General features: G+C 47.8%; 2 protein-coding genes across 2 annotated transcripts in view; one reads left to right on the plus strand and one right to left on the minus strand.

Moving 5' to 3' along the window:
• The window catches only part of CCDC63 (coiled-coil domain containing 63), a 63,841-nt gene that overhangs the window by 24,495 nt on the left and 17,834 nt on the right, over positions 1-21,512 (plus strand). Inside the window, exons 7-12 of the mRNA XM_019649033.1 lie at positions 1,504-1,600; positions 1,974-2,137; positions 5,403-5,592; positions 9,683-9,802; positions 20,290-20,471; positions 21,307-21,488. Of these exons, the coding sequence (XP_019504578.1) occupies positions 1,592-1,600; positions 1,974-2,137; positions 5,403-5,592; positions 9,683-9,802; positions 20,290-20,471; positions 21,307-21,488 (847 nt within the window). The 5' untranslated portion in view covers positions 1,504-1,591. The remainder of the gene's footprint in view (positions 1-1,503; positions 1,601-1,973; positions 2,138-5,402; positions 5,593-9,682; positions 9,803-20,289; positions 20,472-21,306; positions 21,489-21,512) is intronic.
• The window catches only part of LOC109386122 (myosin regulatory light chain 2, ventricular/cardiac muscle isoform-like), a 21,465-nt gene continuing 15,440 nt past the window's right edge, over positions 15,488-21,512 (minus strand). The window contains exons 2-3 of the mRNA XM_019649035.1: positions 17,125-17,214; positions 15,488-15,712 (exon numbers count right to left, since the gene is read on the minus strand). Coding sequence (XP_019504580.1) covers positions 15,503-15,712; positions 17,125-17,214 — 300 coding nt within the window. The 3' untranslated portion in view covers positions 15,488-15,502. The remainder of the gene's footprint in view (positions 15,713-17,124; positions 17,215-21,512) is intronic.

The raw sequence follows: 21,512 nt of genomic DNA on the forward strand, positions 1-21,512 counted from the left end.
TTCTCAGAAGGAGTAAGATATCTGCCCCATGACGCCACTGGCCTGAGTCATGTCTTGACAGGTCCCGACCCTTTGTCACAGGCAGCCTTTGCTACAGGTATTGCTGCAGAATTTTGTCCCTAGGGCCTCTTCGTCTATTTTAAAGACTCCCCCACTTCGGGGAGTCTAGCCCAAGCCCTTGCGCCTATGAATTCATTCTCCACTGGCAAATTCCAGACAGATTGCTGCCTTAATCTTTCCTTCTTTCTCCCCCTTGTCCTGGCTGTGGCCTGTTTTCAATCCATAATAGTCATGACAAACCCTTCTTGAGCAGTTAGCATATACTAGGCACTAAGCTAAATGCTCTGCTTGCACTATCTCACTTAATCCTCACAACAGCCCTATGAGGGAGGTGCTATGATCTTTCCATTTTGCAGATAAGGAGACTGAGGTCTAGAGAGGGGAAAGTCCCTTGGCCAACATCCTGGAGCTGGAATACTGTATAAGCTTTGCATTGTATTTAGCGGCTAATAACAGGGACCCCAAATAACAGTGGCCTAAGCAAGATAGCAGTTTATTTACTTTGTAAAGAAATAAGTCTGGAGATGGGTACTCAGAGTTGGTCATGATGTCATCAGTGACCCAGACTCCGCCTTTCTGTTTTGCCATCCTTAGTATGTGGCTTACATTCCCAAGGATGCCTCATTGTTGTAGTATGGCTGCCAATGGTCCAGCCATAACTTTCTTCCCAGGTAGGAAGAAAGTGGGGGAGGAAAAAATGGCCTTGCTAGCTGAGTCAGCAGCTTAAAAGTTCTTCCCCTGAAGTCTCAGCAATGGCTTTTGTGTTTATACCTCATTGGCCATCCCTATTGCCAGGGGAGTTGGAAATACAACTTTTAGCTGGGCACGTTGCCACCCCAAATATAATCAGGGTTTTGTTATTCAGGTATAAAGGGAGAATGAAGAGCAAACGTTCATAGTAAAAGATATGAACTCAGAGAGTTGACTGCAAAGTCCCATTTTAATCCAGTAGTTCCTGTCCCAGGAACTGTGCTCCTGGGTCCTTTCCTTTCCCTTCTCTGTGGCTTATTTCTGTTCTAGGTATGCACCTGGTGGACAGCTTGGTGGTGCCATTCTCTGGTGGGCCACTGGGGGGCAGCAAAGCACATGCTGCCCACTGAGCCTCCGCAGCTCAGAGGCCTCCCGCCCAGAGTTCTGGGTATGAGAAATTAGACATTCCAGGCAAGGCCCAAGTCCAAGGAGACCCTCCCCAACCTGGACACATGTCTGGGGTTTCACATCCTCGCTTAGGGTCACCCAGCGTCCAGATGCTTCCTTGGGNAAAAAAGAAGCCTCTTCTCATACCCGGGCAGCCATCTGCCATGTCTTCCTCATGTGCCAAGCTGTGGGAAGAGGAAGGGACTGGGGGTGGGGGTGGGGTGGGGGAGGGAGAGAGTGCTGCTGGGTCCTGCACTACCAGAAGGGGTGGCTCGCAAATTCTCTTCCTTTTGTCATTGTGGACAGGGCACTGCAGAGAGAGAAAGGAACATGTGTTGGCTTTGACCTCCCTGGGTCCGGTGTCTGAGCAGAGGGAAAGTACGATTCTTTCAAGATGCCGATGGTAGGTAATAAGAACTCCTATGTACAGACAGCTTACTGTGGCTCAGGCACTGTGCTGTCCACTGTGCACATTATCAGCTCATCTAATCCTGGCAACACTTCTATAGTGCCCATTTTGTGGATGAGACTGGAGGCTCAGATGTTACCCAAGGTCACATTATGCAATAATGAGGACTAGCCTCCCCTCCGTCCTGGCAACCCAGGGGCATGGGTTTCCATGTTAACAGATAAGCAGTTGACATCACCCAGGGGTAGTCTTCTACCTCCAGCCTTGCCCCAGGCACCCCTTCCTGCTCTCTGCCCTTGAGCTGAAATGTGGGCTTCTCCAGTCACCTAACCTGTTGTTCCTGCCCACCCATCTCACCCAATCAAAGAAACACAGGAGAAGAGACCCTAAAGATCCCCAGGAGCCTTCAGAGAAGGTTAAAGAGCAGCTGGCCGAGGTGGAACTTCGGAAGCTGAGGCAGCAGTTCCAGAAGATGGTGGCAAGTCGGAAGTCCTTTAACTTCCACTCCCAGCAGAAGCTCATGAGCCAGCAGTAAGTGATGGTTGGAGTTTGTACTGAGTGAAGTGGGAGACAAGTTCGGGTTTAGCTTCCTGGGGTTTGCCTTCGCATGTGGCCTTGGGCCAGGGACCTACTTCCGAATCCAATCTGGGGACCCTTTGGGATAGCTTCAGTGGGAGGGGAGATATATTCTCAGGATCTGGGGTGTCTTGGGGACTCCAAGGGGAGCAGGACACCTGTGTCCCAAGGAAGGACCCCAAATAATTTCTGGGTCATGTTTCTTTCTACACATGGATTTTGTTATTCTCTCTCTGAATCTCAGCTCTGGCTGGTGGGAGATGGCCACCCCCAACTCTTGACCTACCAAGAATCTCATAGAGACAGAGACTGTTGTAAATCAATTCCAATACCCAGTTCTCAGGAAAGGGAGAATCTGATTGGCTTGGCTTGGGTCAGGTGTCTATTCCTGGTCCTATCAGCTGTGGCTGGAGGCTGGGGCACAGACACAAAATGGCCATGGGTATCATTCCCATGGTTCTGGCGCTGGATTTAGGGAGTGTCCAGAGAAGGGGAGATCACCAGTCTGTAGACTCCCCAAAGGACATTTCCTGCATGTGTGTCCTTATGGGATCTGCAATATAGAATGTTTGAAATTGGATTGTTCTAGAATTATGGCATGTGTAGGTTCTTTGGGCAATAGGAAGGTGTTTCTGTGGGTTGAGTAAACATTAAACCGGCGTCCTTAGAGTCCCTCCAAGGGGATGTAATTCCTTAGCTGTATCCATAATGTTTGTACAGGCAGAAACTGCCCATTATTAGATAGAAAATATTTTTTTGTTTTTTTACATTTTTTTTTAACATTTTTATTGGGTAACAGTGTTTTTTTTCCAGTACCTATCAGCTCCAAGTCAAGTCGTCCTTCAATCTAGTTGTGGAGGGCGCAGCTCAGCTCCAAGTCCAGTCACCATTTTCATTCTAGTTGCGGGGGGCACAGCCCACCATCCCATGTGGGAATCGAACAGGCCACCTTGTTGTTAAGAGCACGCACTCTTAACCAACTGAGCCACCCGGCCGCCCCAGAAAATCTTACTGTTAGATGATACGTGAGGTTTAGAAGATAGGGAAAAGGGGTTCTATAGGTTTTCCATGGATTTGATTCACTCAGAGCCACTGCTAGTCCATATGGGATCTTCCTGCGAGTTAGAAAAAGGGACCCTTTCTCAAGATGCTTTACTGCCATCTGTTGGAAACATTGTCATCATGTAGAGATTTTGTTAGAACAAGACCAAGTGTCTCCCAGAAAAGTGTAATAAATCAACAATTCAATGATATTTTTTCAAGCAGATGATGCCCCCTTGGGCTGTGAAGTCCACAACCTGCACACCTGTGCCTGGTGACCCTGATTCAGTTTGCCCCTTGTGGGCATCAGGAGATGCCCCTTCCTGGTGTGTCTCTGACAGTTTGTCTTGTGCCACCCTTCAGCACCGCACTCTACCTTGCCCCAGCCCATTTTATCTGGCTTCAGTGTGATGGAACTGAAAGGAAAGAGAGTGGAGATTTTCAATTCTTCCGAGTGAAACACCTAAAAATAGGGCCAGAACTTGGGTGAGGTGCCTTGGGTGCAATACGAGTATTTAAGAAGGTGCTTTCTCTGCATTGCTGACCCTGCACACGTACCATCCTGAAAGTGAAGACCTCCTTAAATTCAGGGGCACCTCATTCCCTCACCACAGTCCCAGCCCTGCCTACAAGACAAACAGACATTCCTTTTTGTATATATATATATATATATTTTTTTTTTTTTAGCTGAGCCATCCTGCCACCTGTTGGCAGCTCAGCGGCAACTCAGCTCGGGCTGGACACGAACCGCTGTTGCTCCAGACATTCCTTTTGATTTGACTGATCCCTCTGAAAGCCTAATTCTGATAGACTCTTGTGCTTCACCTCCCCTTTTCTCTCCACTTTAACAAAGATCCCCTTCCAAGAGGGGCTTAAATGGGGGAGAAAAGTCTCAGCTGCCAGGTTTAGAAGACTAGATGCTCTAGAACTGGATATACACTCCGTGGTCCCTAGCCACATGTGGCTGTTTACATTTGCAATTAGTTAAAATAAATACAATTTAAAATTTCAGTTCTTCAGTTGCACTAGCCGCATTTCAAGTGCTTAGTAGCGACCTATGCATGGTGGAGGCTATTGGACAGTGCAGCTGGAGACCATTTCCTTCACTGCAGAAGGTTCTGTTGGACAGTGCTGCATTAAGACAGCGGTCGGCAAAGGACGGCCCACGGGCCTAGTCTGACTGGCTGGCTGTTTTTGTAAAAGTTTTATTGGAGCACAGGCTCACCTAATCGTTCATGTACTGTCTGTGGTTGCTTAGTTGAGTAGCTGCAACAGAGATGTCTGGCCCACAAAGCCTAAAATAGTTACTCTTTGGCCCTTTGTAGAAAAATCTTTGCAGACCCCTGCCCTAGATCGTTCTTTGCTGTTTTAGTGTGGTGCTTCAGAAACTCTCATGGGCGTCTGAGACACTTGAGGATCTTGTTACGAAGCCGATTCTGATTCATTCGGTCCCTGGTTGGGGCCTGAGCTTTTGCATTTCTCCAAGTGTCCAAAGGACATTGAGCAGCTGGTCTGCAAACCGCAATGAGCTGCGGGTGGAGGGTCCCCAGAGTTGGTTAGAAACTCAGCCTCTGTACCACTTCCTGTTGTTCAGTTGTGCAGTCACTTGAGCCTTCTTTTGTCTTTTCAAAATCCCCATTTGTCTTCTGCAGAGTAGACACAGGGAGAAAAGGAGGAAACTCTTATCAGCCAATTTAACAAATCTTTAGCACCCTGAGTAGAGAGAGACACTGGTGGAGGAGGTTAGAGGTTACTGTGTATCCCTTGCTGATGCACAACTGAAAAATTCTGTCTGATGGGTTTGCCTCTCATCAGAGATAACTGGCTGTAAAGTCTGGAAAGGAAGTCTGCAAAATCAGAAAGATAGATGCCAGTGAGCTGGGGGCAAGAGAGAATGTGGGCGCTCCCACCATGTCTGGGTCATGGGTTTTGACAGGAACAGCTGCACATGGTTCCTTACGGGGGGAATACCCCTCAGAGAAAGGCAGAGCAGTGGAAGTTGCTGGGAACAGGGTCGCAGGCGACCTGAGTTCTAGACGTGGACCCCAGACGTGGGCAAGTCCCTTCCACTGCTCAGGGGGGGATGTGCCTCTGAGTCTCACACAGTAAAGGAGTCTGGAGTGTCTGATCAAAGTAAACTCAGGGCTTTGGGGTTCATCGTGTGCTGCTCTCCCCATAGCAAGGAAATTCAGGCCCTGCAAGAGGAGCAGGATGAGATCAACCTGCTTTTGAGTCTCATTAAGTCTTCTAAGAACTTGGATCTGAATGAGAAAAACTACGTGGAGCTGCGTTTCCTGCTGCAGACCAAGAAGGACTATGAGTCCTTGATTAAATCGATGAAAATGCTGTTGGCTGAACTGGATGAGAAGGTATGCTTTCTCGTAAAGGGTTAACCAGAACACAGAGAAAGGGGAAGTGGTGGAGGAAATACCCATGATGCCTTAGGCCAGATTTGACACTTCCTCCCCTCTTCCCCTAACCACCTAGGCTTTTCTGTGGTCACTGTCTACCACCTGTAAGCTCTGATCTCCCAGTTCTATTGCTCTATTTCTCCACTGTGATCTCCAGGGCCTCCCCACTACACTTGGAATAAATCCCCAAACCCTTAACTGTATCAATCAGGAGATGTTAAGTTATGTTACAGTAACAAACACCCCCCACCCCCAACTCAGTGGTTTAAAATAATAAAGGTTTCTTCCTCATTTATGCTTCATGTTTATCGGGGATGAGCTAGAGGTTCCGGTGTCTTCTTATCCTGGGACCAGGCTGATGGGATAGCGACTAACCTGAGCATTACCAGGTGTGGTAGAGAAAAAGGGAGCTCTGGACAGTCCCACACTGCCAACTGAATGCTTCAGTGACATGTGTCACTTCTGCTCATGACTCATTGGCTCAAAATAGTCTACCAAACCCACAGGTGCTCCACATATCTATACCCATAGTAGTCAACTCTCCTCATCCTCAAAAGGGTCTAGGAAGTGCATCCCTCCCATGGTTCTCACATTTGCTGGATGGCGTCATTAACTGTATCCCTTACTGTGGCTTGAAAGGCCTTTATGATCTAGCTCCTGCTGACTCCTCTGGCCTCATCACACATCATTCCCTCCTTAACTCATCTCACCCCAGCTGCAAAAGTCTTGTTTTCAAATATGCTAAGCTTTTTTTCACCTCAGGGCCTTGGCACAACACCCTTCCCCGCCCCACCACCACCACCACCACCACCCCAGCTGCTTATCCTTTAGGTCTCAACTTAAATGTGACTTTTCTCAGGGAGGCCTTTTCTTGCCCTCTCTCTAGTTTAAAGACACCCCCCCGCCTTTATGAGTCAGGTCCCTGGCCAGGAACAAATAACATGCTCAGTAGGGCACTTTGAGAAGAGTTTTATGAAGGGACGATTTACAAGGCTGTGAACACGGAGTAGGGACAGTGAAGCATTGTAGGGTGAGTGACAGTGGACAGGAACCTGGAGACACAGAGCAGGCCAGGGGGGGATAAATACCCCAACCTCTCTCTCTTCTAACCCTCCAATCTGCAGTGCAAAGGAGCTATTGTGGACGCCTTCCAGGTCAGCCCCCTGGGGGACAGAGCAAGGTGGGTGGATCTCAGGGGGCAAACAGAAAATCCCAGCACCAACCCCCACTTCCCTCTTTCATGGCACCTTCTTCATAGCACTTCTCACAATGGTAATTATCCTTAATATAGTTGGCCCTCCCTGCTTGGTCACAAGGTGACTGCCAAAGCTTAGCTGGTATAGCTTCTCATATAATGACATCCAATGGTATGAAGGAAGGTATGGGAGTGTTCTTCTTATTAGGGAGAGAATATTTCACAAAATTTGATACAAGGATTTTGCTGGAAAATCCTTCCAGTAGATTTCCCCTCATTAGCCAGGGCTGGGGTATATGCCCATTTCTAGGCCAATTGCTGGCAAAGGGAAATGGAATTTCCGTAACTGGTTCCGAGTAGACCAGGGGTAGCAAACTACAGTCTATGCCACCTGCCTGGCCACAGTTTTCCACCTCTAGTATAGATTCCTCTCTCATTGTCCCATGGTGATGGCTGAGATTGTGCTGTACAGACTTTCCTGAAGGCTTGGGGATACCTGAAGGGGGAATTAAAACTCAGGGACACTAACAGGATCCCAGATGCAACCGCTCCCAGAATTCATCAGCCCAACCTCTGCACTCCCAGGAGGCACTGGGGTTCCTCACTCCCAGCCAGAGGCCAGCCTTCATGGGGCTACTGACTTTACCTTTTACTGAGGACATTTATTTTTTACCGAGCAAGTAGTCTTCTGGACATAGGTGGCCTTGGCGTTGTTTCACCTGCTTTAAAAGATGACAGCAGCCACACCTTCCCCAGCACCTTGACCCTGCACCCTCCATCCCACCCCGTCTGTGGGCCTCAGAGGAAGGGCTGCCTGCTGCACTTCTGCAAGGCCAGGCCCCTCTCTGTTAGGCTGCCCTCGGCCCCTCCCTCCATGAAGACCTGGCTTCAACAGTGACCATCCCCATTTTTCTCTTCACCTTCTTTTTCCTTGTCTTTTTAAATCTATTAATAAAACAAACAACCTGAAAACCAAGCACAAACAAAAACCAAAATAAAGCACAACACTCCTAGAGTTCCAAATTACTGCCAGCTTTTCCCCTTTCTAGAAGCTGTCCGCATTCAGCTCCCTTTCTAGGGTAGGCACTGTCCTCTGTATCACTCCCAATGGTGAAAGCAACGTCCCCTTGTGCTGAAACTGCTGTCTCTGGGGTCACCAAGGACCTTGGCCTCCAAACCCAGTGCGTTTGCCTCGGTTTCCAGTCAGAGACTTTGAATCTGTGACTACCACATCCTCCAGCAGGAAGGGACCTGCCAAATACGCAGCCTGTTTGTGGATCCCATTAGGACAGTGGTTCTTAAATCTGTCATTCTTAACACCCATTTCTTTTCCTTCCTCCTTAAGGTAGCTTCCTTTCTGCCTCCCTCCTCCCCCCTCTCTCCTTCCACTGAGTTATTAATTATACAGCCAAATGCACATATCTTAAGGGTACAGCTTGATGAATTTTTACATATTTATACACCCGTGTAACCATCACCAAGATCCAGATATAGAACATTCCAGCACCCAGAAGGTTCCCTTGGGCCCCTTCCACTAACCACCCACCAAGGAACCCCTATTATGACCCCTAGAATCATAGATTCATTTTGCCTGCATATAAATGGCCTCTTCTAGTACACGTTCTTCGTGTCTGACTTCTTTCTCTCAGCGTTATGTCTGCCAACACCTCTTTGTGACAGCAAATATTTTGCCACACCACCTTCATCATCCTGAAGTGAAATTCATTGATGATATAACACTTTACTCTTATTCTTTTAAATCGATACAACGCACTAACGGTCATTTAAAGGAAAAATAAAAGAAAGTTATTTATACTGAAATTATTTCTTTAAATAAATGTAAAATTATATATTTTGATATGTGAAGGCTCTGGCTTGACTTGTCTAGAACAGGGCCAGCAAACTGTGCAGATAGTAAATATTTTGCGGGCCACAGTGCAACTACTCCACTCAGGAAGACAGCCATAGACAATAAGAAATAGGCGTGACTGTGTGCCAATAAAACTTCATTTACACAAACAAGCAGTGGGCTGGATTTGGCCCAGGGGCCGTAGTTTGCATACCCCTGGTCTGAAAGATGTAGTTAGAGGCATGTTACTGATACACAGAATCACTGAGGGTTCCACACTGCAGGCTAATTGGGGCTCAAAGGACATGATCCAGGTTGTGCTGGTGACATAATTTCCAAAATGACCAACTCTTGGTAAAGTTCCAAACAAATGAAAGAGCATCCTCTTGGTTTATGCAGTGACTACATTCCTGGATGATTCAGTAGCTTTTAGAACTGCATGAAAACTACTGTGTGTTTCTATAGAGAAGACAGTTTGAGTCTAGGTACAGAAAATTGTAAAGAGCTTCTCCACCTGCATAACATCCAGAGGGACACCGGACAGTTACAACAGATGGGGGACAATTTCTGGATGTTTGGTGCAGGATGTGTGACATCTCATGACCTACCCATTAAGTGCCACTAGTGTCCCAACGTTGTAAGAGCCAAAAAACACTCCACAAGGTTACAGAAGGCTCTTTGTGTGTGTGTGTGTGTGGGGGGGGGAATGGCATTTCTGTTGGAAACCATGTTTTTAGGGTAAGGTGGAACTTATACCCACAGGTGAGTGACATTTACATGCACAGGTGAGAGCAAAAACTCTATATTGACTCATTTTACATCAAACTGGCTAAGACCAAGTTGAATTGAGCATGCATCCGAGAGAGAAATAAAAATTCCATTTATAGGAAAAGAAAGACCATTGCAGTGTTTGTCTTAGCACGCACGAGTTAGTGAACTGTTGAATTTGTACCCATACAGGTGTTAACACAGCTGCATTTCCCGTCTGTCTCTTTTTTTTTCAGATTGTTCAGATGGAAAAAAAAATTATAAACCAAAAACAGATCTTCACAAAAATACAGGAGGCCAATAACCCCTGGAAACTGCAAAAACAGATTCACGTGTTGGAAACCCGTTTAAATCGTGTACGTAAAGTGTTCTCTGCACCTTTGCAACCAGCTCTGCCTCCCTGTGCTCAGATAAAGAATGATGCCTGTGGAGTCATTAGCAGAACATATGCATGGAGTGGTTGACTCAGGAGGTGGTGAGCCAATGGTGTACATCTAGGCAGGGCAGCCTGTTAGAATTTACCAGCCACCCACTATCTTCCTCCTACTCGGTTGCATCCTTGCTTGTTGGCCTGTTGTTACCCATGATGCCCTTCTCCTTCTTGCTCTCGGCACCTTAGCACATGCTGCTGTTCCCCCACCCTGTACCCCAAGCCCCACCCCTTCTGGGAAGCCTGATCTTAGTTCCTTGCTTCAAAAACTCCTGCTTGTTTTCAAGAAGCAGCTCAAATATTACCCTTTACCAGACAGAATTAGGTAGCCCTTCTTCCCCCGTGCCAATCTGTGCATGCCTCTATGTGGGCTAGTGCCTTTTGGGGTCTCTAAGAAATATTAGGCAGAGACATGCATAACTTGGTAAAAAGAAAAGGGGTGTTTCCTGACCACCTTCAGTCTACGGTGACTTTGGCACTAATCAGGATTCTCTAAATCGCAAATTGGATGAAGTATAAAAAGGTAATGTATTGGCCGTAGAATTGAAAAATTCAGGCATAGGTGGATCCAAACCTGTCTTTAAGACACTGTCTCTGTCCATCTCTCCTCTGGGTGGACTTCATTCTTAGGCGGCCCCCAATGTGAACAAACGCCAGCAGAAAAGGAGCAGAGAATTCAGTCCCAGGTCCCAGGGTTCCCATTGGGGCAGCTTGGGTCATGTGCCCATCTCTGAGCCAATCACTGTGATCTGAAGAATGGAATCCGTGGACTTGAGTCACGTGACTACCCTTGGCCTTCTCCACTCCCACGTTGGGGAGAGCAACCCTAACTATATGGTCTGAGATTCAGGGAGAAGTGATTCCCTTAGAAAAGCAAAAAAGAAAGGATGAAGGAATGCTGGGGAGGTACAAACACATTCCAGTCTGGCTTGTGAAATTGCAGCTGCCAGGATGCGAGCCAGATGAGATGGAAAGTGACTTGATTTGGAGGGAAGCCAATCACCACACAGAAGCTCTTATCTTTGCCAAAACTCTGGCCACCAGGCTTTAACGAGGCATGGCTGAAATGAATTTGATCTGATCTCTGTCTGCCTTGTCCAGTAGCCTGGAAGCTGCCTGAGGGCAGGGCAGTGTCTGTCTAATAATCCCAGCGCAGTGATTTGCAGCCATGCCTCAGAATGGCTAGGGCGCATGTTCAAATGCAGGTTCCTGGGGCCCCTCCACCGTCAGGGAATCAGAGCCTCCCCGGCTAGGACAGGCATCTGCACTATATTAACAACCTCAGTGAGGCGGAAGGTCCCCTTGGTTAAGANGGGTTCTCGTGGCACTGTGTGAACTCCTGGGTGCAGCTACACCTGAAGCCCTCCGACTTCTTAGTTATGTGAACCCATTTGTTTCCTACATTGGGATTCTTGCAGTCAAAAATAGACCTGAATGCTTTAACAATGACTTTGGTCGCTCAAAATCGCGAGTCAGTTCATGCCCCAGTTCCTGGACTTCAGACAGGGTCAGAAATCAGTACCCCTTCCCCAATTTGCCAGAAGACAAGTCCAAACAAGTTCTACTTTATCTAAAATTAGAAAATTACAATTAATGGATGTGATTTTTTTTTCTAAATGAGCCATATTCTTAGCATGAATGTGAGGTCTCTTCCTCTTAAATGACCATGGGGCCCGTCTAAGCACATCTGTGGGAGAAAAATCCCAATGGCAGCCTAAAGGAAAAGATATCATAGAAGCCAGGCTCCACCAATGCTTGAGCTTTTTGGAAGAAAGGGCTGTGGTCCTCTAGTTACCATGCCAGTGAAATGTGGCCCTTGCTAGAAATAGTCCTGAGTACCTGTGAAGGTCTACTTTAAATAAAGAGTCACAAAGATTCAATAATAATCACAGCAGGGCCATCACTAGATCATACCCTACCCTCATGGAAATTAGCAAAGGGCCTTTCTTACTCAAAGCACTTCTGTCAGAGAAACACTATGAACAAATACACGACCTCCTGTTTATTTGAACATGGCCTCTGGATGGATTTTTATCTGCAGGACGTGTGGCCACATGGTATCCACAAGCCACTCAGGCTGCAAATAAGATGGAGGTAGAGAAATGAGGCAGCCACCCAGCTAACAGACCAGGGGCAGGGATGGTGTTACTGGGCGAAGTGAGAGGAGAGCAGGGGCCAGCCTCCCCCACAAAGCCANTGTGACTTTGAGGAAGTGATTAAACCTCCTCCCTGAGCCTCAGTTTTCTCACCTGTCAAATTGAGATAATAATCGTCCTCCCATCATAGGGCTGTTACTTCCATTTTGTTACTAATAATTGCCCAAGTAAAGAGATGGGGTGGGAATTGGGCTCTGCCACCAGGAGAAACTGAAGAAGACCACAGAGGAGGCAGATAAGTATGAGAACAGCTACAAGGAGATCAACAGGAACTTGGAGCATCTCAAGAGCTCGGTGGAGAATCTGCTTACGAAGATAAATTGTGACACCACCAAGATCCTGGTGCAGTTAGGGGAGACAGGGAAAATCACCGAGGCCAACCTCCCACAGTACTTTGGTGAGTCAAGCTGGGGTCCTTTGGATTTTTAGGAACCATTTCCAGAGCTTTCTGTGATCAGGCAAGAGGGCTTGTTCTTTTGGTGCTGGTGAGTCTTGTGGTGGTGAAGCATGCCAGCCTGCCTGGGTTCAAATCCTGGTTCTACTCTTACTGTTGTACTCTTACTAGCTGTGTGACTTTGGGCAACTTCCTGAACCTCTCTGTGCTTTAGTTTTTTCATCTTTAAAAAAAATGAGATGTAAACCTAGTATCTATCTTATGAGGTTCCTAGAGAAAAACTATATGATGATCTCAATAGATGCAGAAGCATTTGACAAAATTCAACATTCATTCATGATGAAAACCCTCAACAAACTAGAACCAGAAGGAAACTTTTTTAACCTATTAAAGGGCATCTACAAAAACACCTACAACTAATCTCATACTTAATGGTGCAAAACTGAATGTTTTTCTTCTAAGATCAGGAATAAGGCAGGGATGTCTGCTCTCCTATTCGATACTGTATTGGTTGTCCTAACCAATGCAATAAGGCAAGAAAAAGAAATGAAAGGCATACAGATTGGAAAGGAAGAAATCCAAGTGCTCAGAGTGGTGCCTGGCATGTAACCAATGCCTATTAATGAGAACACACATTTCATAGGTCCTGAGCTCAGACTAGAGAGGGAGGGATGCACCTACCCAGATCTTGACAATTCGGAATGAATAGCTTTTCCTGCTCTTAGAATAAAACCTCAGGTTTTATTGTATTTAATAATACCACTCGTGTTTGGGAGTTTCCCAAGACAGCCCCCTCCACCAGGTTCAGTGGGTCACCCAGGAGGTGCTTCATTCCGCCAGCAATGAGTTATGACAACACATGTGAGATGTTGATTGTCAACCAGGGGAGCTCATCAGAGACTCCGTGCCCAGGGTTTTGGTTGGAGGCTGATTACTCAGGCACCTGTAGCCTGGTACATACCCACATTCACATTCCCTGGAAGGAAAGCCGGTAGGTAGCCTAAACCACGTTTATTTTGTACACATAGTTTAGGCACAGTGAGTCACTCTTACCAGTTAATGGAGGTAGGAGCCTTCTTAAAATCCTGGTTCCCTGCTGCCAGTCCAGGCCTGTCAGTGGATACCAAGCAGGCCTCCTGCATTAACTTTTTCCTGCCCACAGCCCATCGGCGTCTTCAGAGCCTGGCCCCTGCTTATACTTCCCATCTCCTCCTGTCCTCCCTCCTTGCTCACCACCTCCAGTCACACTGTTCTCCTCTCTATATTTCCAACCCTCCCCTCAACTCACTCCCACCTCAGGGCCTTTGCACAAGCTGTCCCTGGAATACTCGTGCCATGCTCAGTTGTTACTCATTCTCAGATCCCAGTTTAAACGTCCCNTAATTCTTTTTTCGATTGGAAAGATAATATATATATGTCTGTGCGAAAATGTAATTCAGAAAAATACAAAGAAAAAAATTCAAGTCAGCAAAACATCACCCCTTGGAGTTAATGTCCATTAATATTTTGGTGACATTGCTTTATGAAAGCAGCGTGCCCTCAAGCCTATACCTGCGCGCGCGCGCACACACACACACACACACACACACACACACACACACGCAGACCTCATGGACATACAGACATAGATACACACACACACACACACACACACCTGTGCAGACAGACACACAGACACACACATGCACCCATGCAGAACCCCACAGACATAGACACACACACACACACACACACACACACAACATAGATAGCCACTTATAGTGTTGGGATCATACTGGATGGTTCAGACTGTTTTGTAAACTTTTGTCCCCAGCAATTCATCATAGATACCTCCCAACATCATCGGTGTTCTTTTTAATGGCGTCTGGGGACCCTGGATGCTCTGTAGTAGAATCATAGGATGCTTCTTAAAAATGCAGATTCCTCAAGCCCTACCTCATACCTGCAAACCTCTCTAAGAATGGGCCAGGAATCTTCATTGTAGCAATGTTTGTATTTCGGACCATTTCCCCCCATGATAGGAATGTACCATTATTGATTGAACTGACCCCCTCTCAGTAGACAGTTAGGTTGTTCCTCACAGGGGCTGTTATAAATAATAATAAGATGGACAGCCTTCTGCCACTTTTGCCCACTTGTCCTGTTGTTTCCATGGGACAGTCTCCTGGAGATGGACTTGCTCAGTCAAAAGGTGCATGCCTTTTATGTCTGGACACATTGATCTAGCCCAGGGATTCTCAAATCTGGTCCCTGGGCCCGCAGCAGCAGCAGCAGCTCCTGGGAACTTTCTAGAAATGCACAATCTCAGGTCCCACCCAGACCTATTGGAGCAGAACCTCTGAGAGTGCTGCCCAGCACTCTGTGTTGTCACAAGCTTCCGGGTGATTCTCACGCTAGAGTTTGAGAACCCCTGCTCTGGGGCTGCCAGTCCATTACAGTAGCTGCTAGCCACCTGTGGGGATTCAAGTTGAAATGAATTTAAATTACATAAAAATTTTAAACTAGCTCCTCCATGGCACTGGCCACATTTTAAATGCTTAATATACATGCGGCTAGTGGCTCCAGTGCAGGTCGGTACAGATAGAGAACGTTGCCACCATCGCAGAAAATCCTATCGACCACACTATTCTGGATGTTTCTCCAGAAAAAAATGAATCATCCACCCTTCCCATGCCCTCACTGTTCTTTTAATTAGGAAACATCAGACCAAACCTCCAGGGGCATAAGAGGAGCTCAGGGGTGCTGGGGCTCCTTGGATCAGATCATTTTANGAAAATATGTGTTTTCCGATGGTCTTAGGTGACCCCTGTGAAAGGGTCGTTCGACCCCCAAAGGGGTCGCGGCCCACAGGTTGAGAACCACTGACTTAGAGGCTGAAATGTTAACAGTGGGATTTGATCTAATTGGTAATGTTGTTTTCCCTTTTATACTTTTCTAAATTTTCCATGTCTTCTATAGTGAACTGGCATTGCATTAAAAAATCACACCCCAAAAAAGTAGTTTTAAAAGAAAAAATAAAAGCTAAGTGAAGACACTCAAAGGTTAAACCCTTCTTTCCTATCCTCTGAATTATGTCTTAAAGGCCCATCGTGGTTGAGCTGTTTGTTTCTCTGAAAAATGAGCTCTTCACCTTTTTAGTGGTCCCGCCTCCTGCCCCTCGTGGGCATGGGATGAGGAGACCCTCCCGCAGGCCCAGAGGGGGCGACATACCAAGAGCAGCAAAGGTGTCCCTCAGATCGTTCTTGTCGATGAAGCCATCCCTGTTCTGGTCCATGATGGTGAAGGCCTGTGAAAGGGATGTGGTTGGCTGGTCAGCCCAGGAGAAATTAGGGGGAGAAGCCCAGAGGCTGGGCCCTGGGCTGGGGAAGGGGGATTCTGGGATTTTCAAGGGACATCAAAGGATACTACATCCAGAGTCAAAGAGTTAAAGCAGTCTGGCAGTTCCTCAAAATGGTAGGCTTAGAGTTACCACAGGGTCCAGCCATTCCCCTGCTAGGTAGCTCGTCCAAAGAATGAAAACATCTGTTCACACAAAAACCTGAACGTGAATGTCCGTCGCAGCATGATTCATTGTAGCCAAAAACTGGAAGTGGCCCACATGTCCATCAACAGATGGATGGATCAACAAAATGTAGCCTATCGATGGAATACTATTCAGCCGTAAAAAGGAAGGAAATAATGACACACACTGGAATATAGGTGACAGGCATGAGGTTTCTCTTGGGGATGATGAAAACATTCTGAAATTAGATAGGAATGGTGGTTTGCCAAATTCTGTGGCTATACTAAATAACCACTGAATTTACTTGAACAAGGTGAGTTTATGGTCAATGAATTACATCTCTATAAAGCTGTTCTTGAAAAAAGTTAAAAACTGGGGTCTCACCTGCCCTTCCGACTGGAAAGCCCACACGATCAGTAAAATGGGGCTGGTAATCTTGTCCCGCTAGCTCGCAGGGAGACTCCAAGAGCTTTGTAAATGCCCGGGTAGTTTATAAATGGTGTGTCATCTCTATATTTTTTGAGTTCTTTGTTCCAGCTGGTTCCTGAAAGTGTATGCACCCCCTGCCCGCACCCCCAGCAGCTGATCTCATTCCAGAAGTTGGGACAGGGTGAGGATGGGTGGTGTAGTTTTCTCCCTGGAAGGTGACTAGTTACAGTTCAGATGTGACATCTCATTCCAGGAATTCTTTCCCTGGTGGCCTATGGGATATGGCATTCCTGTGATCTGAATATTAGTGGGGATAAAAGGGGCAAGTGTTCATGTCCCATTTGGAAGCCCCAGTGGTGTCCCCTTGGATGTAAAACACACTGGCCTCTTGAGTGTAGCTTTAGCATATTTCCCTCTGAAGGGCCAGGTGGACCTGTGGGTGACACTGCTGGAAAAAGAATTCAGTCTGTCCTTCTAAGCCTTTGGGCAGTGGCTTAATTGTGCCTAATTGGTACTTAGGTTTGCTTAACAAGGTACAGTCCCATAGCATAGGGTTTCAGGCCCAGCTGGTATTCGACCATCGAGGACTGTAAAATTTAAAATCCAAGAGACACTGCTATTTTAGACTGTTATTGCCTAATGGTGATGGATGTGGGGATAAACACATGTAACCAAGAGGACTCTGCAGGGGACATGGAATGAGGGGAAAGTGCTCCCTAACAGCTGGGAATCTCCATCCAGGCCGATGATTCAACAGCTGCACCCACCTCCTTAAATTCCTGGATCTGGGTCTGTTCAAACATGGAGAACACGTTGGAATTGGCACCCTCTGCTCTCTTTTTGGCTTTCTTGGGTGCCTGGTTGGGGAAAAAAAGGACATCGATTAAGAATCAGAAGCTAGAAATTAGGAAGCTAGGTCAGGCCCTATCTCTGGGCGAGCCTCAGCTGCTCCTCTGTGAAATGGGGGTATGGTGTCCCCACTCGTCTCAGAACGGTGATGCTGGAGGGATAAAAGGACACACAATGACATTTCTCCAAGGCTGCCTGGTTCTGGCGGATCATGAGAGACTGTGGGTCTTGCAGCAGCAACTTTTAAAAACGAGGAGAGGTAGAGGCACGTCTCTGGGGATGGAAGCCACACTTTCAGATCAGCCCCTGGCAGAGTCCAGCCACTTTTGTTCTGATGCATTTCACAAAAAGTTCAGGAACACACAGAAGGAGAATTGATTGGAGTGGGGGGCGTGTGTGTGTGTGTGTGTGTGTGTGTAGGGGGNATGGGAACAGTGCTGGGGAATTAGGGGAAGGGAACAACTATGCATTTTTAAGTTAAACGATTCTGTGTTTTTAAAATTTTTTCTTTTATAATGACCTTGCATCACTTTAGTAATTAGAAGAAAAAAAAATAGACTTTTAAAAAAGCTGCCCCACTTCTCCGAGCAGATTTCAAAGGTGCTGGCGTGCCCAGGGTGGAGGGAGGGGACTGCCAGCACGCGCACACGTCTCCTGCTTGATCTCACCGAGGCCAGTGGAACCAAGCAGGAGTGAAAGCTGGGCCTGGTGTCCGCCACTTTTGAGCAGCTTCCCTTGGCCTTTCGAATTCCTAAAAGAGGAGGGTGGTGGGTGCTGGTAACGCTGTCCTCACAAGGCCGGGAACTTACAGACGATGTCGTCATTTTCTGTTCCAGGGAGTGTTGATAAACGTTGGGCTCCCTTGGCTCACTAGCCTCTGTACTTCGTATGTGTGAATTAGAAGGGGCATCCCCTCTGGGCAGGCTAATTAGGAAAAGGGGCCCCTTCTTGGTAGACATGGCTAGGAAATCAGGTGGGAGCTGGATTTCAGCCCAACCATTCATCTGTCTCCATCTGCTATCTTTGTGTCTTCTGCATCCTGAACCACTGTGGATGGCGACCCTGTCTCCTTTAGATGAAACCAAACTCACCTGGGAGAAAACACAGTTATTGTCTGGCATCCTTGGCAGTACCTCTCTGCCTGTCCTCCCCCTCCCTGAACCTCAAGAATTTTCATACTCTAGCCCCCAGCATCGTGGAGGAACCCCAGACCAGGCATGGGCATTCCTGCCTTGGGCACCCGTGAACAGGGCAGGGTCGCTGTCCCAGGGAAGGGTGTCTGCTGGGTCTGATTCAGCTCCTCACTGTGTCCTGTCTTTGGCGCAGTGGACCGGCCCCTGGACTACAGCACCCTCCAGCAGATGGTGCTCACCACCGCCACCACCAGGATGTCCCGCGTCAGGGCCTTACACTTGGAGAGCACCCCTGAAAAGGGGGACGATCTGAGGTCCAAGAAGAAGTTAGCGATCTGAGGTGGTTGGGGCCTCATTTGTACCATAACCAGAGAGAATAAATGTTTTGTTCTGTAACCCTGGTGCCTCTTCACACTGGCTACTGTGAAATTAAGGCACTGGGAGCCACCCCAGGACAGGTTAGAGGAGCAGGAGGGGTTGAGTTCCAAAACCAGCTCAGGAGGCAAGAGTTGTGTGAGATCACCATGGCCCTTGAGAACCTGAGATGGTGACCAGCATAGGTCACCTCTCACTGTGGTCCACCAGATGAAGCAGGGACAAGTGACGCATAGGGGCCAGGGGAAGCCAGGGTTACATGGGGGGCAGCAGCTGCTCACAGGCCGGAACTGGGAGCCACGGAGCCCGTGTGTGTGTGTATGTATGTATCTCTGTATCTCTGTGTGTATTTGTGTATCTATGTGTGTCTGTATCTGTATGTGTGGGTGTCTCATGGATGAGCCTGTCACCGCAGAGTTGTGTCCAGGGCACCTTGCCCTGAACCACACACTGCACTTGAATGAACTGAGCTGGGGTCCCTCCTGGGCCTCCCCAGGTCCTGGCCACAGCTCTGCATGAGCCCCAGGGAGCAGGTTCTGGGCATGGGGGACATGGGTCATTGCATTGTGTGGAACAATGGTGGGTCATCATGGTGTGGGGGACCCCTGGGTCCCTGCCCGCTTAACTTGCTGTTGGCTTTGACAGGCGCCCAGGGCTAATGTAGGGCTGATGGAGCTGACCCTGAGCTCCTTCTGCATAACAAGAATAACTCTTGTTATTCTTGAGCTTTGAAGACGTGCTCCTGTTCTGGCTCCTCCAACCACCTGGACCCATCATCCCTCCTCCGTGACCCCAGCTGCCACTGCCACCCCCAATTTTGGCTCTTTGCTCCCATCCCATCATTTACTTTGGCTGAGTCCTGAATCCTGGGATTCTCTTGAAAACTTAGAGTGCCTGACATCCACTCCCCCTTCTTCCTGAAAGGCATCTGGATTTTCCTTTGGGGAATAGCCATGTGGTTCAGGAAGGGGCTGATCTTAGCCCCAGGATGAGGGTTAATTATTTGACCCAGGTCTGCCGTTCAGGGCCCTGCACCTGTTTCAGGGTTGGTTAGGTACCCCTTAGGTCCTGTTCTGTGATTGGTGTGGAGCTGGGAGAAAGAGAGCTGCTCTCTTCCTAGTAGGATCACTGAGGGGATAGATGGGAGCGCTTTTACCACCATGGAGCAGAGCAACATNTCAACAGTGCTGCATTTGAGAAGCCCTGCTCTAAAACAGCCCCATCCCAACGTTTTTCATATCATCAACTTGTTGAAGAGGCCAGGTCAGGTGTTCCACTTTGTGAATTTGGCTGATTCTTCCTCATGGTGTCATTTAGCTTGTTCCCTTCTCCTCTGTAATTACTGAAAACTGAAAGTTAGGTACAGAGGTAGTTGAGAAATTTGAAATCCAGGAAAAGTAACTTGCCAAAGGCCATGGAGCCAGCTGGCGACCAACTCAAGCCCCTCACCCAGCACTCAAAATCACTGTTCTGTGGGCCTGGGGAGGAGGGTGGAGGGAAGACCTTCTAACCTTCTGGAAGCTTATTGCATGCCCCAGGAATGAGACCTGTTTTGAAGCACAGCCCTCCCCACAGGTCACCGTACAGTTTGACAAGTTGCTGACCACTAATGCTAAACTCCGGAAGGAGATTGAGGACCTACGGTACGAGAAGGCTGCTTATGACAATGTCTACCAGCAGCTCCACCGGCGCCTGTCAATGCACAAGAAAACCATGAATGTGGCCACTGAGCAGTCTTCTCAGGCCTACCAGCAGAGGTGGGCTGAGGGAGAGACCTTGGGGCAAAAGTGTCGCTTAGCCCCCTGCTGAGCACCTAACTTCCTGGTGTAGGCCACCACCGTTCCCTGTGCTTCTGTGGTGAGGAACCTTAAATCATCATCGTAATAACTCCGAGCAATGAGTGTGTGCCAAGCACGATGCTAGGTGCTCTGGGTAGTATTTCAACCCTCACAACTGCCCTAGGAGTTGTGTCCCCATTTTACAGACCAGGAAGTGGAGGCTTGGAGATGCTGACATACTTATCTGAGATCCAGGTAAATGGTGGATGCGATGGAGCTGAGATTCAAGTCTCTATGCTGTACCATCTTCTCCAGGAGTCCCTGCCTATAGTCCTAAGGATGTGTGTCAGTCTGGGCTGTCCCCAATTCACACAGGGGCAAGACGCATACAGTTTAGCTGTGAAGGGCACAGGTTTTGGAGTCGGCGAAATCTGGGTTTAAATCCTGGCTCTATCACTACCACATTGTTGTAGGACCTCTCTGGGTGGTGGTGAGGAATAAATAATATATGTGTATAAGGGAGTGGCTGGGACATAGTAATTGATAGACAAGTGTCGATGATGGTGATGGTGGTGATGGTGGTGGTGATGATGATGATGATGATGATGATGACAGAAAAATAATTTCCTGGGGAACAGGAGCTGGTAGCTCCTGTCATTCAGTAAGGAGGGTTATTCCTCCACTCCCAGAAACCTCCATGGTTAAAAAAAGTGATGGTCATTGGCATAAATAAAGTCTCTCTGAACTGGTAGGGGAGAGGGGAGGAGAAGGGAGGATCCTCTGAACACTCAGGCTCTGTGCCCCCTTCACCCAGACTGGAAGCCATGGCTCGAATGGCTGCCATGAAGGATTGCCAGAAGAAGGATACCTCTCAGTACAATATGGAGATCAGAGAGCTGGAGCGTGTCTACGCCCACGAGACCAAGCTCAAGTCTTTCCTGCTCCTCAAGCTGAATGATCGTCTGGAGTTCGAGGAGCAGACTAAACAGGAAGAAGGTACACACTCCTGAGGGTAGAAGG

Source organism: Hipposideros armiger, unplaced genomic scaffold, assembly GCF_001890085.2.
Source record: "Hipposideros armiger isolate ML-2016 unplaced genomic scaffold, ASM189008v1 scaffold_128, whole genome shotgun sequence".
Classification (NCBI taxonomy): domain Eukaryota; kingdom Metazoa; phylum Chordata; class Mammalia; order Chiroptera; family Hipposideridae; genus Hipposideros; species Hipposideros armiger.